At 31.7% G+C, this 25,572-nt stretch overlaps 1 protein-coding gene and 3 pseudogenes across 1 annotated transcript; all 4 read right to left on the bottom strand.

Annotated features, from left to right (window-relative positions):
- Positions 1 to 10,335: 10,335 nt before the first annotated feature.
- LOC121391178 (cytochrome c oxidase assembly protein COX11, mitochondrial-like) lies at positions 10,336 to 16,360 on the bottom strand. Its single transcript, XM_041522888.1, is given in 8 exon segments — positions 10,336 to 10,488; positions 10,822 to 10,860; positions 10,912 to 11,037; positions 11,147 to 11,210; positions 11,254 to 11,354; positions 11,387 to 11,498; positions 15,517 to 15,665; positions 16,124 to 16,360. Coding segments are annotated over 8 exon segments (981 nt in total).
- An 873-nt stretch (positions 16,361 to 17,233) lies between these two features.
- LOC121391175 lies at positions 17,234 to 18,491 on the bottom strand (annotated as a pseudogene).
- Positions 18,492 to 18,600: 109 nt separating this feature from the next.
- On the bottom strand, positions 18,601 to 19,779 carry LOC121391174 (annotated as a pseudogene).
- Positions 19,780 to 19,867: 88 nt separating this feature from the next.
- On the bottom strand, positions 19,868 to 21,039 carry LOC121391179 (annotated as a pseudogene).
- Between the last annotated feature and the right edge of the window lie 4,533 nt (positions 21,040 to 25,572).

The raw sequence follows: 25,572 nt of genomic DNA, 5'->3' as shown, positions 1-25,572 counted from the left end.
ATTTTCAAATTGATGTTTCAATCTGTAGGAATTGTTGAGTAGCTAATGTAGTTGAGTCTAGATGATGTTGAGGTAGAGGCTGTTGACAGACCCGTTGCATAGTTTGGATGTTTGTAGAGTAGGATATTTGCTTGGACAGATCGATGTAGTAACTGTCACAGTATAGTATAAGCACCTAGATCAATTTGTATTAAATCATTTTGAGTAACTTACTACTAATAGACACAAGGGGATAAATTCTTATGTTAGGTTAAGAACTAGTTGGGAGGCATAGTGAGCTTGGACCATGAACATGTGACTATAATATAAGGTTGATTTTATTTTCTGTGGTGAAAATAGTAAGAAAATTACTTCTCTACTTGTATGAGGAGGGGATGATCAAAATTATATCAATCTTGAAATTGTTGTCAATGAATGAAGCATTTTTCTGAAGATAGATTTAAAGTTGTGTTGTTTAAGAGTGTTCTGGACTAGTTTTATCTGAAACTATGGGAAGATCCTTTTTTGGGAATCACTTTCCTTTTAGCTCCACAATAAAATAGTTTGTCAGTCAGTACCATGTACAAGTAATGTGAAGGGGCTTTGTAAGACTCTTGTTACATTATTCCCATAATTTCTTATCACTATAGTGATATCTCTTGCATTTTGTGTTAAAAAAATCTTTATCTGGAAATCATGAAACATCCAGGTGAATCTAATAAAAGATAATAATTAATAGCTTTTTATTCTTATGCTAACCTTTTGTCTTGATAAATTAGTATTTGCTTTGTTGAGTAGAAGTGTCAGTACTCAAAATCAACTTGTGTACTGTCTCTCTGTTATTATTAATGCGATGTATATATTTGATTATTAACAACATAGGTATAAATCGAACACAGTTTCATCTGTCTCGATATTGTCTTATTCCTATTATATAATTTTTGTGAAAAATTCCAATGGTTCTGATAATAAAAATGCATAGTCCAGATGTGCTGAAATCATATGGATCAAATGTTTAAACTTCTTTCACTGAGTGACACTTTGTTATAAGTCTCATTGTTTTTCTGTTCTTTCATTCCATAATGATAAGAATGGTATACTTGCTTTTTTGTTAGTCTCAATCTCCCCCCAAGTAAAAGGACTTGTATATTTCCAGAGCATATTGAATGGATAGGGATGCTAATATCCATTCTCCATCCCCATCCTATTATTATTAAGAGGTCCATCACAAGTATCACTATTACAGATCTGTTTAGCTTTGTGTTGTACAGTTCATAGTCCATACAACCCTTCATGCACAGAGTCCCTATAGTAATAGTACATGTATTTTAAAATATAATATATGATATTAACTTTATAATTACTTACCAGATAATGGACAAAGAGAACGTGAAGGAAAGCAAATAATAAGATACATCTTTTGACTAAACTTTAGGGAGTGACAAAGTTTGTATCTATAATATGAAACATCTATTTACTACAAACAGTTATAGTATAGCGTCTCTAGATTACATCATTATGACATCATTGTAATTATTTATTTCATATTCGGTGGAAGCAACATTTGTATTATAATTAATGTGACTTGATCTTCTTCTTATTTTGATAATGTCATGTAGTCAGTAGTTTTAATGGAGGAGATAATATAGAAGTGTATTATCACAATAATGGATTACTAAGTTTCTTCTATTTTAAATTGATTTATTGCAGTTAATTACTTGTTGGAATCAGTACCATATCTTGTATGTTAATATTTGTTGCTATGGTGATTCAAAAATTGGACAGGGTAGAGGAGGTTTTCTAACGAATACAATATATTTATCAACAAGACACCACTGTTCTCTACATTTGTATATGTTAAGCTAAAGTATATTAATATATAGTCATCATTATCAACTACTGGTAATTGGTTCATATGTAATATTATCTTGTGTTAGTTCAATTAATGCGACTTGATATTCTTCATTTGATATGTCATGTACTCAGTATTATCATCATCAGTTTTTAATGGAGGAGGTAATATAGAAAGGATTTACTGTATTGAGTGGATCACTCTTCACTGCTACAGTCTATAAAGAAATAGTTTTATATAACAATGATATTATAGAAGACTTACTGAATAAGTTGATGTACATTTGTAGGAACATCATCATATCCCTCCTCAACATTATTGGTAAACTATTTCAGTAGTAATATCATTTAGTATAAAGTTACTATTCAATAACTAACCATTATATTGTTTTCTATATCTTATTATAACTATTATAAATACAGTACTAACTACTAATAATATAATAGTTAGTACAACAGATGGTAGACCAATGTATAGTACAAGAATTAAGATATTTTAAAATACTGTAGAAATTGTTGTAGTAGTTACAGTAGCGAATATAAAGGATGTTTGAGATAGAATGATATTAACAGATGATGTAGTAACTGTCAATAGTAACTCAGTTATAGAAACTATCTAAATTTACTCCCTACCTGGAATTATAACAGTAGTAGATCATAACACATATCTAGATAAATAAAATATATATAATTGTAAACACAATATAATTATTGATATATTAAACATACTAAAAGTGAGGTGGAAGTAGTACTATTTGATAATGAGATAGTTACATGTTGACCCTTGATATAATTGAGGAAATCATCTACACCAGTAGGAACTGTAAAGATATACCATACATAATAATAATAATAATATAAATTAATGCTTATTTTAGCAACATAAATATATTACGCTTTACCAACACTTAATGATATCAGGGATAATTATTATTATTTAGTAGTGTTCCATTAGGCCAATAATTTTTTGGACCATTCAATTTTTGTTGATATAATATAAATAATGACCATTTGATGGTTGATATATACTCAAGAAATCTCCACTTTGTGCAGGTACTGGTGTAGATAAATTAATATATGATATAAGTTAAAGTGGAAATAGAATAGTATTGTGAGGAGATTGTGATGTTGTAGTTCAAAATTTGTTGTAACTGTTATTACCTAATGATCTCCAAAGTTGTATATTTTGTTCATTGACATCATTACTACCTGTGTCAATTCTTCCTCCAACAATAATATGTGTCCACTGACCATCACATTTAACATGAAGATCAGGAATATATCTTCTAAGCATTATCTTGATATGTTATGACATTTGTAATATCTTTTGATTTGTTTATCACTGTAGTTTTTATTTGGGAAATCCATTAATACCGTGGTGTGTATCTAGGAATAAAGAACATGTAATATTCACCTAATTAATAAGTATTTACTGTTTTTGGATATATTAAAACTTGTTTGTGTTCTACATTATTGACATTGTTTTTTTTTTTTTTTCTTGTGATGTGTTAATAGTATTAAAGTTAGTGAAAATCGTTTTTAAACTTATAATAGCATTGATTGTTGCTATCAATGTAAATATAATCGTACATATACCACGTTTATCATAGTGTCCTTATCCAAATACTTGTCCTGATTCATAACTTCCGCCCTCATTGTAATGGTTCTGACAACCCCACTGATAAGTAATGGACCAGATGTACTAAAATTGGGTATGAACCAAGTGATAACTGTTCTATCACTGCCAGATACTTTGTTACCCCAAAAAACTGTACTTTCCTCCTTTGTCTACTCCAAAGGGAAATATGTAGGATAGTCACTTTATTCGCCAATCTCATATCTCCACCAGTAAAAGACTTGTGATATTTCCAGAACAGTAAAGTTGTTAGGGAAGGCATTATCCACATACCCATCTTTTAATCTTTCATCTCAAGAGAACCTTTACAAACATCATTATTACAGATCTGTTCAGCTTTGTGTTGTAACAGTTCATAGTCCATAAACCCTTCAGTAACAAGAGTTCCTATAGTAATAGTACAATGTACAAATATAATATATGATATTAACTTTAATAATATACTACCAGATAATGGACCAGAGGAAAGTGAAGGAAAGCAAATAATAAAAGATACATCTTTTGACTAAACTTTAGGGCCTGCCAAGGTTATGTATAAAATTATACAACACAAACACGCACTACAATAACTAACAAAACACCGTTTCGAGATTACATCATTATAACATCATTGTATTTATTTATTTCATATTCTATAAACAATATTTATATTATAATTAATTGTGACTTGATATTCTTTTATTTTGATAATGTCATGTAGTCAGGGTAGTTTTAATGGGGAGATCATATAGAATGTTATTATCACAATAAGTGGATTACTAAATTCAATTCCAGTATTAACTTCTATTTTATATTAATTTGTTGCAGTTAATTACTTGTTGGAATTTTGTTGCATATGTTGATTAAAAATTGGACAGAGATAGAATAGAGTTTTCTAACAAATACAATATATTTATCAACAAGACATCACACAGTTCTCTACATTTGTACATGTTAAACTAAAGTAATATTAAATATAATCATCATTATCAACTACTGGTAATTGTCCATATGCAATATTATCTTGTGTTGGTACTAGTTCATTATGGTGACTTGATGTTCTTCATTTGATAATGTCATGTACTCAGTATCAGTTTTAATGGAGGAGGTAATATAGGAAGGATTTACTGCAGTAATGGATCACTCTTCACTGCACAGTCTGTAGAGAAATAGTTTTTATATAACAATGATATTATAGAAGACTTACTGAATAAGTTGATGTACTATTTGTAAGAACATCATCATATTCCTCTCAACATTACTGGAAACTATTTCAGTAGTAATATCATTTAGTATAAAGTACTATTAATAACTAACCATTATATTTGTTTTCTATATTCTATCTATTATAACTATTATAAATACAGTACTAACTACTACTAATAAATAGTTAGTACAACAAGAGGTAGACCCATGTATAGTACAAGAATTAATGATGTGTTATCAAATACTGTAGGAATTGTTGGAGTAGCTGATATAGTGAGTACAGGGATGTTTGAGGTAGGAAGATATGTTGACAGATGATGTAGTAACTGTCAATAGTAACTCAGTATAGAACTATCTAAATTATTATTTACTACTTGGAATTATAACAGTAGTAGATATACTACCATATCTAGATAATAAAAATATATATACTTGAAACACAATATAATTATTTGATATATTAACATACTAGAAGATGAGGTGGAAGTAGTACTATTTGATAATGAGATAGTTACAGGATAACTTGATATAATTAAGGAAATATCTACACCAGTAGGAACTGTAAAGATATACCAGTATAATTAATATTTGTAATAATCATAATAATAATAATAATAATACTAATAATAATAATAATAATACATAATGGATGAGTAATGTATAAATTAAATAAATAACTCAAACAATTACTTTTTCGTTTAGGTTGTTATAACTGCATAAATATATTACAATTATTATTATTATTATTATATTATGCTTTCTATATCTTATTATAACTATTATAAATACAGTACTAACTACTACTAATATAATAGTTAGTACAGTAAGAGGTAGACCAATGATAGTACAAGAATTAATGATGTGTTATCAAGTACTGTAGAAATTGTTGGAGTAGTTGATATAGTGAGTACAGAGGATGTTTGAGGTAGGAGGATGATGTGACTGATGATGTAATAACTGTCATTAGTAACTCAGTTATAGAACTATCTAAATTATTACTCTACCTGAATTATAACAGTAGTAGATATACCAATATCTAGATAATAAAATATATATAATTATAAACATAATATAATTATTGATATATTACACATACTAGAAGATGAGTGGAAGTAGTACTATTTGATAATGAGATAGTTACAATAAACTAAATAACCACACTTAACCCATATTTACTAAAGGATGTTTAGTATTGAATGTTACAATGTAGTAACATAATCCCGTTTGCTTAGCATAGTTACAAACATGATAAGTCATTAGTTCTAATGTTGTTAGTATGTGAAGTTGGACCAATGAGCCATACATGTGGTATAACAATGAACTAGCCAAGTCTTCCAATGAGATAATAGGCATAACATTGGTCAATTAATATAATAAAATAATTAAATAAATATAACAACATAAATATATTACACTTACCAACACTTAATGATATCAGGAGGATAATTATTTCTCATTTAGTAGTGTTCCATAAGGCCAATAATTTTTTTGACCATTCAATTCTTGTTGATATAATATAAAATGACCATTTGATGGTTGATATATACCCAAGAAATCTCCACTTGTACAGGTACTGGTTATAGGTAAATTATATTGATATAAGTTCAGTGGAAATAGAATAATATTGTGAGAGATTGTGATGTTGTAGTCCAAACTTGTTGATAACTGTTATTACCTAATGATCTCCAAGTTGTTATATTGGTTCCTTACTACCTGTCCCATTTCTTCCTCCAACAATAATATGTGTCACATGACCATCACATGTACATGAAGATCGGGAATATATCTTCTAGCATTATCTTGATATTTTATGACATTTGTAATATCTCTTGATTGGTTATCACTGTAGTTTTATTTGGAAATCCATTAATACACTGTGGTGTATCTAGGAAAGATAAAGAAATGTAATATTCAAACTAATTAATAAGTATTTTACCTGTTTTTGGATATATTAAAAACTTGTTTGGTTTCTACATCATTACACTTGGGCATCCCATTCCTTTTATTTTAGAATATCAATAGTATTAGAGTTAATGAATCGTTTTTAAACTTATATATCATTGATAAACTATTATCAATGTAATATAATCGTAATATACCACCCATATCATAGTGTCCTTAATCAAGTACTTGTCCTGACTCAAATTGTAATGGTTCTACAAATGATATAGTAATGGACCAAGGTACTAAAATTGTATGGATCAAGTGATATGTTCTATTACTATCAGCTACTCTGTTATAAATTGTACTTCCTCCTTGTCTACTCCAAAGGGAAATAATAGGATAGTCAACTTTGTTCAATCTCAGATCTCCACCAAGTAAAAGACTGGTAATGTTTCCAAAACAATAAAACAGTAGGAAGGCATTATCCACATGTCATCATCCTAAGTTATTGTTAAGAGTCCATTACAAGTATTACGATCACATATCTGTTCAGCTTTGTGTTGTAACAGTTCATAGTCCATAAACCCTTCAGTACAAGAGTTCCCTATAGTAATATTACATGTACAAATAATAATATCTGATATTAACTTTATAATATACTTACCATATAATGGGACAAAGAGAAAGTGAAGGAAAGCAAATAATAGAAGATACATCTTTTGACTAAACTTGAGGGACTGCCAAAGTTATGTATAATTACAACAAACACCCACTACAATAACTAACAAATACCGTCTCTGATTACATCATTATGACATCACTGTAATTATTTATTCTGTAAACTATATTTGTATTATAATTAATGTGACTTGATATTCTTTATTTGATAATGTCATGTAGTCAGTATTTTTAATGGAGGAAGAAAGATTTGTTGCAATAAGTGGATCATTAAAGTCAAATTCCATTATTACTATGTTATATTGATTTATTACAATTAATTAGAGTTAACAACACAGACAAGGATATGTCTATAAATTGTTATGATATATATACATTTAATAATGATGAAGTAAATGAATTGTTAGTATATAATGCTTTGTATAGATAACTAATAAATCTATGTATGGACATTAGCCACAAGTAGTATGGATCGATAAATGCTTAGTATGGATGCATTTTATAATCTACATATTGTTAAGACTATTTATAAAATTTTAATCTAACTATATTGCTTTAAAGTAACTTAATAAATCAAAATACATGTTTACAAAAGAAGATAAACAAACAGACACTCTTGTCCTGAGTCAAATCACCTAACTTAACTTGCAATGTGAGGCCTCCTACTTAGTATCCCAGGATTCCTGGTTAGAGTTTAATCCACTCTCTCTCCAGCTTGCTAGCAGCACTTGCTAGTTACCTTAAAACATTTATAACCATTAGATGAAGTAATTCTGGCGGAGTGTTGCCCCTCTTACTTCAAGCCAGCTGTACTGGGTTTTGAGATAATGTATGTCATTGTCAAGCAGACAGGGAATGCAACCACCATGCCTCTTCTCATTTAAAGGGAGACAACCAGCCATATTCTAATCCACATTGTAGAGGTACTCTTACAAGTATACTGGAAACCACCTCACAATTAATTGGATCAAGATTGGTGACTTATTAATAAGTCATCACTTATTAAATATATATTAAGTGTCATGAACTCATTAAAACTGATAATAATTGTTTACAAAAACTATAATATCTAAAATACACAACAATAGCTAATTCTCATAAACTTTGCCTCATTTTGATGTATAATAGATAAATAATAGATGAATGAATTAAATTAATCATCAATTTATATATTTGCTAATGAAGTCTAAATATAAGCTCCATTGTACTTAATTACTAAATATAAGCTCCATTGTACTTAATTACTAAATATAAGTTCCATTGTACTTAATTACTAAATATAACTCCATTGTACTTAATTACTAATATAAGCTCCATTGTACTTAATTACTAAATATAAGTTCCATTGTACTTAATTACTAAATATAAGCTCCATTGTACTTAATTACTAAATATAAGCTCCATTGTACTTAATTACTAAATATAAGCTCCATTGTACTTAATTACTAAATATAAGCTCCATTGTACTTAATTACTAAATGTAAGCTCCATTGTACTTAATACTAAATATAAGCTCCATTGTACTTAATTACTAAATATAAGTAAATTTTAAAGTAAATTGTTATATCTTATTAAGATTTAATCTTGTCTATAATAATAACATAACAACTTATGGAGATAATATCCATTAATAATAACACAAATAAACATATTGTGATAATACATAAATGATCTGAGTGTTAGTGAGTGTATGATTTGTTTATAGCTTTAATTGAGAAAAAAATAGCTGGAACGCTGCACCTGCAATAACTGTGACCACACCCACAATCATAGAGAGTCTAGCCCAATAACATGCTTTTTGGGAGGAGTCTTGTGCTCCGGCATAATCTCCAGCTATATAACGATTATTAACCTAGATGACAAAGATAACAATCAAATTTTTATTGATAGTTTCTTATATGTTCAAAATTATAATTATTATTAACAGATCTCTATTCAGCCAAAGTTCTAAATATAGTAACAAGCACATGTGTTCTAAATTTAGTAACAAGCAAAAATGTTAGTATTTATATACTAACAACATTGTAATAGTAAAATAAACTAATTAGAATAACTACTTTCAAATCACGAGTTATATATAATTTTCCCGTCCCTACAGACATTGCCCATTTGATATATCTTTGTTTATAGTTTAACAACTTACACGACATGAATAAATTAGAGCAACAATACCTGTCGGGCAGAAACAACAAAATAAAACAAACAAAGACAATAGAAGATGATTTTTTGGACGACTTGGAATTTGAACATTGCTGACTTCAGACTATAGAATGAATCAAATAATGGATCAACATATATATACATGGATCTACATATATATACAATGGATCTACATATACTATACAATGGATCTACATATATATACAATGGATCAACATATATATACAATGGATCTACATATATATACAATGGATCTACATATATATACAATGGATCTACATTATTATACAATGGATCTACATATATATACAATGGATCTACATATATTATACAATGGATCTACATATATATACAATGGATCTACATATATATACAATGGATACACAACAGTCTGACAATGGATGGATGACCTGTTGAGATAGAGTGTTAATATTTTCTGTTTTATCCTGTTGTAAGATGATAACATGAGATGCTGGATGATATTCTGAAACAGGTTGATGAAAATAAAGCGGAGGTGAGTCTGTACGTAAAATTATTCCACCTTCATAACCAGACAGAAGAGGTTCTTTAGCTGAAGAGCAACAACACACACACACACAAAGAAGAGCAACAGTAAATAAACAAACATTAATAAATAGAAGTATTAGTATATTTCTATAGACTTATCTTACCTTGTGCTGCCATTTTGAAGTTAACTCTGTGCAGACAAAGGTATGTTTATACTTCCTATGGAACATAATAATATAATTACATATTACATCAGTATGTATATTAAATTACATGTGGTTGTGGACAGTGCTCATATGTAAACAGACCACGTGTACATAACAAAATATTTGTGGGAGGAAAAGACTAAACTATTACTCCAAAACTATTACATGTAAACATAAGCTGCTATATTGATATTTAAAGAGATAAAGTTATAATTGAAAGTGTTTTGTGCATAAAATAATAACAAAAAATTATGTTCTTCCAATTTGTGGTAATTGTAATGTTAAAGTGTCTTCATCTTTAGCTTCAAATAACATATATGAGAGAGTAATGGTGTCTATTTTAGCTGTGATAGGATCCTCTACAAACTCTGGATCAATATAAAAAAAGACAGGCATGTCCACCTAATGTAAAATGGATACATAGTGTAATATAATGGATACATAGTGTAATATAATGGATACATATAGTTGTAATATAATGGATACATAGTGTAATATAATGGATACATATAGTGTAATATAATGGATACATAGTGTATATAATGGATACATAGTGTAATATAATGAATACATAGTGTAATATAATGGATACATAGTGTAATATAATGGATACATATAGTGTAATATAATGGATATATAGTGTAATAGAATGGATACATAGTGTAATATAATGGATACATATAGTGTAATATAATGAATACATAGTGTAATAGAATGGATACATAGTGTATGAACCTCTTCTCTTGGTTTAATCTTTGCTCTTCAAACAAAGCACTGAAAAAAAGAGAAAATATTAGCAATAAAATATAAATAATATATTATTACTTGTATTTTATTAAAGTATTGTCCAGCTTCAAATGGTAATACATTATAAGTAGCTATTCCAGTAATTGGTTCATCTGTAGGATTAATAGCAGTATAAAATGCTAGAGCAGTCTCTCCAGGGACCAACTACAAAATGAATGGATAGATATAAGGATATATGGATGAATGAAAATGTTGATGGATGAATAGATGGTTTAATGGATAGATTCAAATGAGGGCTGATTTAAATTAATACTTTAATTTCCTTTTGTTGAGGTATAAATTTCCATCTCATTCCAGCACTAATATCAGCATTAAACCTATTACTAATAGATAAACAGGTCTATATGAAAACAAACTAACCTTATTGTCAATTCTCTCTCTTCAACAGCTGACATCTGCTCGATTTTCTGACCAGAGTCCGCAACATTAACAGTACCTCCATAACAGATGCCTACAGGTAACTAGAATACATTTCCAGTTAAACCAGTCTAACCTGACAGAACAACCGGTATAGTGGTACAGCTGCATATGACAAACCTACTACCATAATGGCTACTGCTATCATATAAGTTACAGTACGTTGGTTAGCAGATTGACGTTGGTGACTGGAAATGATTTAAATAAATATGGGCTCCAAAGAAAGTAACTTGTTCTTAATTGAGAAGAAGACAAATTAGTGAAACAAGTAGATTGATATTGATATTGAATTAATGGCTGTCTTGCTGTGTTTTTATGTTCAACCATATCATCCTTGATAGTAGCACGTGATTGCCATGTGATTTATGACTTATACTTTTTCCATGGAATATAATTCAAATGATGATAGTAAGAATGACCTTGAGTTCTTAAGATACTGAACATAATTCCTTATTTTAAACCCTTTACTGACGTTTAATTTTAACCCCTTAACAATACTCTTTGAGGCAAGCACGTGTAGTTTTTGGTGTAAATAGTTATGGAAGAAGGTGAAGAGATCAAAGATGTTGAAAGCTCTGAAGCTAAACTAAGAGGTCACATGATTATAGCTAAATATCTATTGGACTCATGAAGAAGAAACAAGAGGTGATCTCACAATATATATCATTATCTAACTTTATATCATCATACAGGGTGTTGATGTAAACTATCAGTGGGGTGATGAGTCAATTAAAATCAAAGATATGACGGTACACAAATTGGTTCATATAATTACAATTATATCATCTTTAATTTAGGATATTGTGATGACACGATGGCTTACAGCATTAAGGAGATGTATAACAGTTATAGATGATGAACCTCTTATAAGAGCAACTTTAGTAAGTCCATCATACACTTATATTCTATTATATTACATTGTCTGTATATAGAATTTTCCCTGGATATATTATAATGGACCTGTTTTTTGACTTGTATGTGGAATATTTAGGAGATCTTGTATCAGTGTATCCTCTATATCTACAACTTGTCTTTAAGACTCTTGTATCGTTAGCTATAAATCCTGTATGAAAATGTGGGTGTGGTTTGATTTGTTGGGTTTTATTCGCGTAGATCATGGTCCTGATTTTATCTATCATAATGTCCACGAGCTATTAAAAGTCTTCTCTATCTTATACCAAAGTATGTAATGTTTGTGTTAATAATATTGTTTTAATGGTGGACCTGTCTAGAGCTCCACTATGTTTGATTAAAACATTACAAATGCTAACTCCTTACAAAGGAAAAGAGGCAAATACCACGTAAGGAAAACCATGATAGAAGGTATAACCCTCACTCTCTCTCTCTCTCTCTCTCTTTAATTTCCAGGAAGTATTTCTTTGTAATTCTCTCCATATCATAAGCTACTATTCAAATTTGACACAGGAAATATTACAGATGGTTGTATTTAAAATGTTAAAAGTTGTGTATGTAGTTTACTAACTCCCAACGTACCTACAATATCTCTTAACAGGTAGAGGTACCTCCTCCCATTTTGGGAGGAGGAGAGGAGGAGAAAGAGGTGGAGACAAAAGAAGAAGAGGATAGTACACAATTTCCAATAGATATGGTAATAAATAATTTTATTTTAATTAATAGTAATTAATTATAGGATATTTCTATATCTTCATCTGACCAATCAACTGAGGAGGACCGGTCTCATCCTAACTCCACCCACCAATTAGAAGCACAAGGTCTCCTGATGCCACATTATAGTCTCCATGGCAACATGGATGACAAGATGGCCGATATATTGATGTCATGATGACGGTTATGTTTAACTATTGTTGACAGCATCTGCTTAAATAGAGGTAAGAATGATGTCATAACCACACCCACTTTTTAAGAATACTCTAGGTCAGGTGATGTCAGACAGGACAATAAGTTTATTTTCATTTTTTGATGAAGGTAGATAACTCAGTATATTATTAGTAATCTCTGTCCCTTCTCTCACAGATATTTCAGGACCATATTTTACTTACTCATGGTTCCTGTCATGTCCCAATTCTTGATATTCAGACTTGCTAGTTATGATCCTGTGAGTTTACTCCTATTAATTAATATTAATAATTATTATTAATATCTTGTTTTATTAGTCATTTCCAAGATATTTCTAGATGTTTTGTGGCAAAAGGTAAGCTTACTTAAAATTGAAGTACTATGTGATTGAGATGTCTAATCTCTCCTCTCTCTCTCTCTCTCTCTCTCTCTCTCTCTCTCTCTCGCTCTCTCTCTCTCTCTCTTCTCTCTCTCTCTCTCTCTCTCGTCTCTCTCTCTCTCTCTCTCTCTCCTCTCTCTCTCTCTCTCTCTCTCTCTCTCTCTCTCTCTCTCTCTCCTCTCTCTCCTCTCCCTCTCTCTCTCTCTCTCTCTCTCCCTCTCTCTCTCTCTCTCTCTCTCTCTCTCTCTCTCTCTCTCTCTCCTCTCTCTCTCTCTCTCATCTCCTCGCCCCCCCCTCTCCAGTCTCCTCAGTTTTCAAGATGTCAGTATATACCAGGTATTACAGAATTTAATATAATTATTATAATTTATCATTTCTATATATTTCAGCTGTTTTAAGACAAACTGTTCTTCATATATTGGTAGTTTTTATAGCTCGAGAACATTTGTTCCATTAAGGTAATTACTAGTTACCTTATTATATTATATATCACTATCTCCTATAGCACAGTAAAAAACTATGTTTGAGTATAATGTTACAATGTATTACATCTGTAAGTAAAACCCTATTAATTATAATTATAATTAAATATGTTGTTTTTATTTCAGACCCTATTGCTAAATTATAATTACATAGTGATCAGATTCTATAATAATTACATAGTGATGATTATCAGACCCTATTAACTATATTATAATTACATACTGGATATTATCAGACCCTATTAACTACATTATCATTACATAGTTTCATTTATCCTCTTTAGATATTTAGATAATACAAGTGATGATGTTTTAAGAGCTGATATAACACTCATATAGTTTTTTATTCTCTTTGTCAAACTGTTTTTTATTTTTATATATTTCATCATAAGGCCCTCTTAGAAATGGACAATGGTATGGATCATTTAATGGATGGATGGATAAAAGGAAGAATGGACAGTTAACAGATAAATATATTTCTTATTTAGTCATCAATTCGTTCGTCAGTTAAATTTTGAGCGGGTCATCTCATCAAAATTGAATCCTTTAAAGGTATAAAATTTTGAAGATTCTATCAAATCATCATATTTTTAATATCAGATTTGTTTACCATCAATTGTGGAAATGTTTGCAGCTATTACAAAGTAAGTGTTTGTCATGGTAACATATCATTACAATGCCATTAACAGTAAATATGAAGTTGTGTTTTGTTACACAATTCTTGAACAAAACAAACGCCTCCTGTTGCCAGTGGCAACCACACCCAACCAATCTAGTGCCACAGTTCAGGCCCCTGTTCTTGAGACTGTGTTTCCTTTTGATCCTTATCATTTGAAAAGGTCAGATGTTTTATTTAGCAATGACATAATAATAACATTCATTAATAAAGGTCATCTAAGTATGTCACTGATCTCTATCAGAAATGGACAGACAGCTGAGAAGAGGTTTGTCACCATAGTAACCAAATTTAAAAATATTTGTTTTTTATAGGAAAGTGATGGTTTTCTACATGACCACACCCCCTCATCATTTGTTCCATCCTCAATAGAGTCATTAGTCTGCTCACCTTAAAACTATTGGTATATTGTTGTTATCACACTATCAATCTTGTAAATTATTGTATATTATTATTAAGTCTTTTTATAAATGTTTGATCAGCTAATAAAAAAGTATTATTGTAACAAAACCAGACAATTAGTTATGTAATGTTTTTGAAAATGACAGGGTTTTAAAAGTCCACTGATGCAAGTACAATCACTTAGACACATTTAGTGTGAACAATAGCTGGACCATTGGTGTCATAATCTTGTTTGGTAATCCACATTGTCTGGAATTGTTCCAGACATATCAAGATAGATCCACCAATAAATGTGCTATTAACACCACCATTGGCTGATATGACCTTGACAACAATACCAGCTGGAGCTATTGCTTGAAGCTCCTTTTGTACCCTATCAACCATCCCAGGGAAGAGGGTGTTACCTCCAGAGAGGACAATAGTAGAATAGAGGGTATTTAGATCCATACTAGTCTCTCAGAGCATTTGTAATGGACTCTTCATCAATCTGAATGACATTGCTCTCTGGTTTAAAGAAGTATTCGGGACAACGAATCCTTTCAGTGTTCACAGTGATCTCCTGATCACCAGGTAGTTTGTACGGACTTGTCTTCCGGCACTTCTTGATCAAAATTTAAAAGCCACATAGCAAAGGGTCTCTTTAATTGAACGAGCAGTGTCAGTAGAGACAGACTGGATACCACGTTCTGTAAGCAATTTCATAAGGTATTCTGTCATATCAGAACCAGCAAGATCAAACGAGCGTTGGCCTTAGCGACAGGTTACCTTGATGACAAGGAACCAGTTGAGTGACACCATATCCAGAGGAGAGGACAAATCCTGCAGTATAACCAGTGGCATATAGTGACAATATACCTTGATCTGCCAAGTAAACAGAAGTGGCATTGAAAGTTTCAAACATGATCTGTGTCATCTTCTCTCGGTCAGCTTTAGTAACGCAGGCAGCTTCTGTTAGAAGTATTGCGTGTTTGTCAGGTGATGCATCAAGAGTTTTGAATATGTACCTCCAGATCTACAAATAAACAAGTAATTAATATCTTAATTCCAGGTACATACCTCTATCATGGCCTCCCAATTAATAATAGTTTCCTCGGACAATAGGATATTCAAGTAACAAATCAGGTTTGTCCTTAACCTCATCACCAACAAAACCTCATTGCCACGACGACCGACTACAGTTGTATGGTAAACTCGTGGAGCCCGATCAGCTGCAAACCCAGCACGAGTTGTCTGCGAGCCATGATCAATGACAAGTGGAAGAGGACCTTTAGGTGGTGAGCAACTAGCTGCCATATTGGTTTGTTAAATGAAGGATATCTTAGTTTGTGTCTGGTTGGTCTTCTCAAGTACTGCCTTATAAAGAGAAGTGGTAATAGGAAATTAATGCTGACCTTTGTCCTCAATAAGTAGGTTTATTATTAGAATTTTACATTACGTCATTATGATGCTAAAAATAGCATTTGGTTTACTAGTCTACTTTATATTGTTTTTGTGCATTATTATGTTCAAAAATACCTTATAAGGAGAAATTGAAGAGTTGCTGAATCACTCCATGATACCCTTTGTCCTTGGGTAAGTAATAAATTATTATTAGAATTCCACATTACATTTTAATGATACTAAAAATAGAACTGTGCTGCAGTTATTGACTAGACATACTTTATGCTCAAAAATACCTTATAAGGAGAAGTTGAAGAGTTGCTGAATCATTCCATGATACCCTTTGTCCTCAACTAGATAGTTTTGATTTATTTTTAGAATTCCACATTACATCTACGATACTAAAATAGACATTTTCTTATTAAAGTTATGTTCATGCAGTTCAGGATTTTTTCCAATAAAATGTATAATCTGGTCCTGTCAACTACTTTTCTTAAAAAGAGTGCCCCTTTCTCTGCCAGAGGCAAATTTACAGTAACACAAAACACTACATTATTGAACATACAATAATGCAGCTGGTTACTTAATATTGTCCTTACATTACTTGTATCTGTGGAATCATGGAGCTGCCATAATTATCATTATGTTATCAGTGATAGTATTATTATGATATTTAATATTAAAATACAAATAGCTGTAGTCTTCAAATTAAAGGAAACAATAAAATTTAAATTTGGTAACAGAGATTACATCATCATGATGCTAAAAATAGATTATATACCCAACTTATTTACATTTTTGATGAACAATTGATGGACCAATTTCGTTATATTCTGTCATTGAAATCCACATTTGTTGGAGGTAGATAGAGAAGCCAAGATAGAACCACCAATCCATGCATTATATTTACGATTTAATGGAGCAATGATCCTGATCTTCATTGTTTGAGGAGCAAGATTAGAGATCTCCTCTTGCATCCTGTCAACAATACCAGGGAACATAGTGCCACCACCAGAGAGGACAATGTTGTCATATAAATATTTCTGAATGTCAATGTCACTTTTTATGATGGAGTTGTAAGTAGTTTGGTGGATACCAACAGATTCTATACTCAATATAGATGGCTGGAAGAGAGCCTCTGGACAACGGAATCTCTCATTTTCAATTTCAATGACTTGACCATCAGGTAATTTGTAGCTAGCTCTTCCCTTTTCTGTAGAAAAATTTTCCATTTCATAAGTATACTTTTTTGACACATAACATAATGTCCTCTTTGATGTCCACTATAGTCTGTTTCTTGTTATAGTCAAAATTAATACGGTTTTCCAATAGTAACTCCAAATACATATTTAAGTCACTGCCTCCAATATAACTCTTGTCCACAGAAGAAGGGAGTAAGGCTCCATCATAAACTGAAATAGTGTATGTTATATTCTCACCACTATCAACAACTAAGCCTGTTATTCTTCCAGTAGCAAAAAAAGAGAAAGAACACTTCCATTAGCTACATACATAGCTGGAGTGTTTGAAGGTTTCAAACATAATCTGGGTCATCTTTTCTCTGTTAGCTTTGGGATTAAGAGGAGCTTCAGTTAACAAGATGGGATGTTCCTCAGGAGCAACATGAAGCTCATTGTAAAAAGGTATGATGCCAAATCTAGATAAGAAGAGTAGGAAATTTATAATCAGAATGAATTGTTAGTTGATCTACCTTCTCCATGTCATCCCAGTTGGTAATTATACCAGACTCAATGGGACGTTTTATAGAAAGAATACCTCTTTTGTTTTGAGCTTCATGTCCCACATAAGAATCCCTCTGTCCTATACCAACCATCACTCCCTATTGTACAAACAAATTGTAAAACTACTTTAATGTCACCATTTCTCTTACCATTCCTCTTGGTCGACCTACTACTGACGGTATTACAGTACAAGGTCTGTTTAGGGAACCATTATCTCTTGGAATAGCATTATCTGCTGCAAGACCAGCTTTACACGTCCCCGAACCAATGTCTATAACTACAGGACTATAATTATCAACCATCTCTTAGCCACACCTCAAAATAATCGTTTATAATTATATAATAATAATTATACATCTGTTTAAAAAAAATAAAAAAAGAATTAATTAATAATGCTATAGTCCTGAACATTTAACAGAAACATTTACGATGAACAATGGAAGGACCAGATTCATCATATTCCTGTTTGGAGATCCACATTTGTTGGAAGGTGGATAAAGAAGCCAAGATAGAACCACCAATCCATACACTATATTTACGCTCAGGTGGAGCAACAACCCTGCTTCGCATTGATGGAGGAATGAGACTTGATATTTCCTTTTGCATTCTTTCAATAATACCAGGGAACATAGTGCTACCACCAGAGAGAATGATATTACAATATAAATCTCTACGAATATCTATATCACATGACATGATAGAATTATAGACCATTCATGAATACTAGGAAATTCTTTGTCTAAAAGAGATGATGGACGAAAGAGAGCTTCAGGACAACGAAATCTTTCATTACCAATGGAGATTACTTGACCATCAGGTAATTCATAAGACTTAGAGTTTTTAGCAGAAGTAATCTGCATTTCCTGTTTCAAAGTCAGTAACAACATAACAAAACTTCTCTTTAATATCACGAACAATTTCACGTTCAGCAGTTGTAGCAAAAGAATAGCCACATTGTTCACTAAGGATCTTCATGAGATAGTTAGTAAGATCACGCCCACCCAAATCAATACGTTGGATGGTATGAGGGAGAAAATAACCCTGATAAATGAAAAAGCTTGACAGACACCATCACCAGAATCAAGAACAAGACTACTTGAACGACCAGAAGAATATACTGATAAGATAACTTGGTTTGCTATATAAGTAGCTGGGAGTGTTGAATGTTTCAAACATAATCTGGGTCATCTTTTCTCTATTAACTTTGGGATTAAGGGAAGCTTCAGTCAACAGGACAGGATGTTCCTCAGGGGCAACACGAAGTTCATTGTAAAAGGTATGATGCCAAATCTAAAGGAAAAGTTTTATAGAACAAACACAGGACATATTAAACATGATACCTTCTCCATATCATCCCAGTTAGTAACAATACCGTGTTCAATAGGATATTTTAGAGTAAGGATACCTCTTCCTCTGAGCTTCATCTCCTATATAGGAATCTTTAGCACCTGTTCCAACCATTGCTCCCTGATAACGAGGACGACCAACAACTGAGGAGAAAAAAGTTCTGGGAGCATCATCTCCAGCAAACCCAGCCTTACATATACCAGATCCATTATCAACTACTAAGGCAGCAACTTCATCATCAGATGAACTGGTACTCATCTTTTGTGGGAGTGTCCTACACATTTAATTGTTGTTAATAAATGATCTTTTTGATGTAGAATCTAAATAGAAATTAAAAACATTTACGATGAACAATGGAAGGACCAGATTCATCATATTCCTGTTTGGAGATCCACATTTGTTGGAAGGTGGATAAAGAAGCCAAGATAGAACCACCAATCCATACACTATATTTACGCTCAGGTGGAGCAACAATTTTGATTCGCATTGATGGAGGAATGAGACTTGATATTTCCTTTTGCATTCTTTCAATAATACCAGGGAACATAGTGTTACCACCAGAGAGAATGATATTACAATATAATTCTCTACGAATATCTATATCACATGACATGATAGAATTATAGACCAATTCATGAATACTAGGAAATTCTTTGTCTAAAAGAGATGATGGACGAAAGAGAGCTTCAGGACAATGAAATCTTTCATTACCAATGGAGATTATTTGACCATCAGGTAATTCATAAGACTTAGAGTTTTTAGCAGAAGCAATCTGCATTTCCTGTTCAAAGTCGTAGCAACATAACAAAACTTCTCTTTAATATCACGAACAATTTCACGTTCAGCAGTTGTAGCAAAAGAATAGCCACATTGTTCACTAAGGATCTTCATGAGATAGTTAGTAAGATCACGCCCACCCAAATCAATACGTTGGACGGCATAAGGGAGAAGATAACCCTCATAAATGGGAAGTACTTGACAGACACCATCACCAGAATCAAGAACAATACCAGTTGTACGGCTGGAGAATATATTGCTAGTACAGCTTCATTAACTACATAAGTTGCTGGAACACTAAATATTTCAAACATAATCTGGGTCATCTTTTCTCTGTTAGCTTTAGGATTAAGAGTGGCTTCAGTCAACAAGATGGGATGTTCCTCAGGGGCAACGCAAAGTTCATTGTAAAAGGTATGATACCAAATCTAGAGGAAGTCTTATAGAACAGACACAGGACATATTAAACATGTTACCTTCTCCATATCATCCAGTTAGTAACAATACCGTGTTCAATAGGATATTTCAGAGTAAGGATACCTCTCTTACTCTGAGCTTCATCTCCTATATAAGAATCTTTAACATTCATTCCAACCATTGCTCCCTGATAACGAGGATGACCAACAATGAGGGGAGAACAGTTCTGGGAGCATCATCTCCAGCAAACCCAGCCTTACATATACCAGATCCATTATCAACTACTAAGGCAGCAACTTCATCATCAGATGAACTAGTACTCATCTTTTGTGGGAGTGTCCTACACATTTAATTGTTGTTAATAAATGATCTTTTTGATATAGAATCTAAATAGAAATTTAAAAACATTTACGATGAACAATGGAAGGACCAGATTCATCATATTCCTGTTTGGAGATCCACATTTGTTGAAAGGTGGATAAAGAAGCCAAGATAGAACCACCAATCCATACACTATATTTTCTATATCAGCCTTACATATACCAGATCCATTATCAATTAGCAAAGCAGTAACTTCATTATCAGAATATGAAGACTTTCCATCAAGTCAATGAATGGGCATGTTCACTTTTGTTAAAGAAACAATTATTTTATTGCTTTGTAAAAAAAACTTTAAAACTTAAAACAAGAATATACTCTATAAATTATTCAAATCAAATATTTTGAGAAAAAATTGTTCTAGACAAGCTATTAAAACAGTCAGCCAGTCAAATTTCTAGAGAATGCACTAGTACTGCCTTTAGATACAAGGAGTTAGATACTAGTGATTCCAAACTCCATAACTTGTGACATTAGTCTGATACTTTTGTTGAGAAAAAATGGCAACACCGCAGTGCAAAGAACTTCCAAAGTAGTCTAATTTGATTGTATGAGAAAGAGATTGATACACACTTAAAGAAATACTTGTCACCAATGTAACTGTCAATGAATAGAATACTGCAGAGAGAACACTTAATATTTCCAAAGGTCAAAATTAGTAATGAGTTTTGAGGTAGTACATTAAGCATCTCAAACGTCCTCTTGGTTCAATGTTATAACTGTAGAAAATAAAGTTAAGAACTTATCTGTATACTGGAGTTGCTGATCAATCTTAGAGTCCAATGTTATCACTGTAGAAAATAGTGTTAAGAACTTATCTGTATACTGGAGTTGCTGATCAATCTTAGAGTCCAATGTTATCACTGTAGAAAATAGTGTTAAGAACTTATCTGTATACTGGAGTGCTGATCAATCTTAGAGTCCAATGTTATCACTGTAGAAAATAGTGTTAAGAACTTATCTGTATACTGGAGTTGCTGACCAATCTTAGAGTCCAATGTTATCACTGTAGAAAATAGTGTTAAGAACTTATCTGTATACTGGAGTTGCTGACCAATCTTAGAGTCCAATGTTATCACTGTAGAAAATAGTGTTAAGAACTTATCTGTATACTGGAGTTGCTGATCAATCTTAGAGTCCAATGTTATCACTGTAGAAAATAGTGTTAAGAACTTATCTGTACACTGGAGTTGCTGATCAATCTTAGAGTCCAATGTTATAACTGTAGAAAATAGTGTTAAGAACTTATCTGTATACTGGAGTTGCTGATCAATCTTAGAGTCCAATGTTATAACTGTAGAAAATAGTGTTAAGAACTTATCTGTATACTGGAGTTGATGACCAATCTTAGAGTCCAATGTTATCACTGTAGAAAATAGTGTTAAGAACTTATCTGTATACTGGAGTTGCTGATCAATCTTAGAGTCCAATGTTATCACTGTAGAAAATAGTGTTAAGAACTTATCTGTATACTGGAGTTGCTGACCAATCTTAGAGTCCAATGTTATCACTGTAGAAAATAGTGTTAAGAACTTATCTGTATACTGGAGTTGCTGATCAATCTTAGAGTCCAATGTTATAACTGTAGAAAATAGTGTTAAGAACTTATCTGTATACTGGAGTTTCTGATCAATCTTAGAGTCCAATGTTATAACTGTAGAAAATAGTGTTAAGAACTTATCTGTATACTGGAGTTGCTGATCAATCTTAGAGTCCAATGTTATAACTGTAGAAAATAGTGTTAAGAACTTATCTGTACACTGGAGTTGCTGATCAATCTTAGAGTCCAATGTTATCACTGTAGAAAATAGTGTTAAGAACTTATCTGTATACTGGAGTTTCTGATCAATCTTAGAGTTCAATGTTATCACTGTAGAAAATAGTGTTAAGAACTTATCTGTATACTGGAGTTGCTGACCAATCTTAGAGTCCAATGTTATCACTGTAGAAAATAGTGTTAAGAACTTATCTGTATACTGGAGTTGCTGATCAATCTTAGAGTCCAATGTTATAACTGTAGAAAATAGTGTTAAGAACTTATCTGTATACTGGAGTTTCTGATCAATCTTAGAGTCCAATGTTATAACTGTAGAAAATAGTGTTAAGAACTTATCTGTATACTGGAGTTGGTGATCAATCTTAGAGTCCAATGTTATAACTGTAGAAAATAGTGTTAAGAACTTATCTGTATACTGGAGTTTCTGATCAATCTTAGAGTCCAATGTTATAACTGTAGAAAATAGTGTTAAGAACTTATCTGTATACTGGAGTTGGTGATCAATCTTAGAGTCCAATGTTATAACTGTAGAAAATAGTGTTAAGAACTTATCTGTACACTGGAGTTGCTGATCAATCTTAGAGCCCAATGTTATCACTGTAGAAAATAGTGTTAAGAACTTATCTATATACTGGAGTTTCTGATCAATCTTAGAGTTCAAAGTTATCACTGTAGAAAATAGTGTTAAGAACTTATCTGTATACTGGAGTTGCTGATCAATCTTAGAATCCAATGTTATCACTGTAGAAAATAGTGTTAAGAACTTATCTGTATACTAGAGTTGCTGATCAATCTTAGAGTCCAATGTTATCCCTATAGAAAATAGTGTTAAAAACTTATCTGTATACTGGAGCTCCTGATCAATCTTAAGAGACCAATGTTATCACTGTAGAAAATAGTGTTAAGAACTTATCTGTATACTGGAGTTTCTGATCAATCTTAGAGTTCAAAGTTATCACTGTAGAAAATAGTGTTAAGAACTTATCTGTATACTGGAGTTGCTGATCAATCTTAGAATCCAATGTTATCACTGTAGAAAATACTGTTAAGAACTTATCTGTATACTGGAGTTGCTGATCAATCTTAAGAGTCCAATGTTATCCCTGTAGAAAATAGTGTTAAGAACTTATCTGTATACTGGAGTTTCTGATCAATCTTAGAGTCCAATGTTATAACTGTAGAAAATAGTGTTAAGAACTTATCTGTATACTGGAGTTTCTGATCAATCTTAGAGTCCAATGTTATCACTGTAGAAAATAGTGTTAAGAACTTATCTGTATACTGGAGTTGCTGATCAATCTTAAGAGACCAATGTTATAACTGTAGAAAATAGTGTAAGAACATATCTGTATACTGGAGTTGATGACCAATCTAGAGTCCAATGTTATCACTGTAGAAAATAGTGTTAAGAACTATCTGTATACTGGAGTTGCTGATCAATCTTAGAGTCCAATGTTATCACTGTAGAAAATAGTGTTAAGAACTTACAACTTCATGGCCACTATTGTTTTCTTCATGATGCTAGAATATGTTAAGAAAATATTAACTATTTAGTAATGAGTGATTGTAAGAATACATGAAATTAACTCACTTCTTCATATACCAAAATAAATATAGCTAGGAGATGAAATAATGCCCGAAGATTGAGGCTAAAGCTCATTGTACTTACACAAATAAGCTGTGATATGTTATATGAAAATATCTTGACATACAAAATTTATGTCAATTTAAAAATATGAAGCTGTCTTGAAATCTGTTCAAAATCAGGGGAAACATTAAGCTGTCTTTGTTAAAAATGTAACTAAATCACTTAAAAATCAGGCCCGATTTATATAATGGGTATCTTTAAAGTCCAGAAAATGAAGCTGTCTTGAAAATTAGAAAATAGACCTAATTAAAATTGTCTTTTTGATGAATTGAAAAGCTATGTGTTGCACTTTTAATTAACATTAAGCTGTCTTTAAATGCTTGACTTAAGCTGTCTTTAAATGGTTTTGTTCAATAATTTTCAATGCTCGAGTTAAACTGTCTTTTAATGCAATGATGTTCAGTTTCAATGCCCGAGTTAAACTGTCTTTTAATGCCCGAACTCAATAATGCTCAGCTGTCTTTAAATGCTCAACTTTTTAAAACTATTATGAAGTTGATTGAATTCAAACAAACCAAATGATATCATCAACTCAAAGAACATGAAACTGATTTGAAAACTTGAGTTGACAAGATTATAAAGCGACATCAGAAAGCTTTCAAAGCTCTCGAAGCTAATGCACAGCAACAACAGCAGCACAATAGAAGCTAGTCCTCATGTACTACGGGTACACAGAGGTGTCACCAGCTTCTACAATACATTATATATTAGGACTTCCATCTCCTCATAATGAACTGTATTAGTGCCTAGTTCTGTTATAGATTGTAGTGGTACAGTTACTGTCACATAGCGTACAGTTACTAAACAAAAAGACAAGGTAACTCACAGTTTTGAAGGAAGACAAGCAAGACAAGACAAGACAAGCAACAACAACAACAAAATAAAAAATAAAATACAGAGGTGAATGTAGACATGATACACCCAGAAAAAGCTGGGGAAAAAACTAAATGACCCAGAAAAAGCTGGGTAAACTTAGGTAACCCAGAAAAAGCTGGGGAAAAAACTAGATGGGCCACCAAAAACTAGCCTACATGCTCAA

Source organism: Gigantopelta aegis, unplaced genomic scaffold (genome assembly GCF_016097555.1).
Source record: "Gigantopelta aegis isolate Gae_Host unplaced genomic scaffold, Gae_host_genome ctg1830_pilon_pilon, whole genome shotgun sequence".
Classification (NCBI taxonomy): Eukaryota; Metazoa; Mollusca; class Gastropoda; order Neomphalida; family Peltospiridae; genus Gigantopelta; species Gigantopelta aegis.
This window is presented reverse-complemented; position numbering and strand designations above follow the sequence as displayed.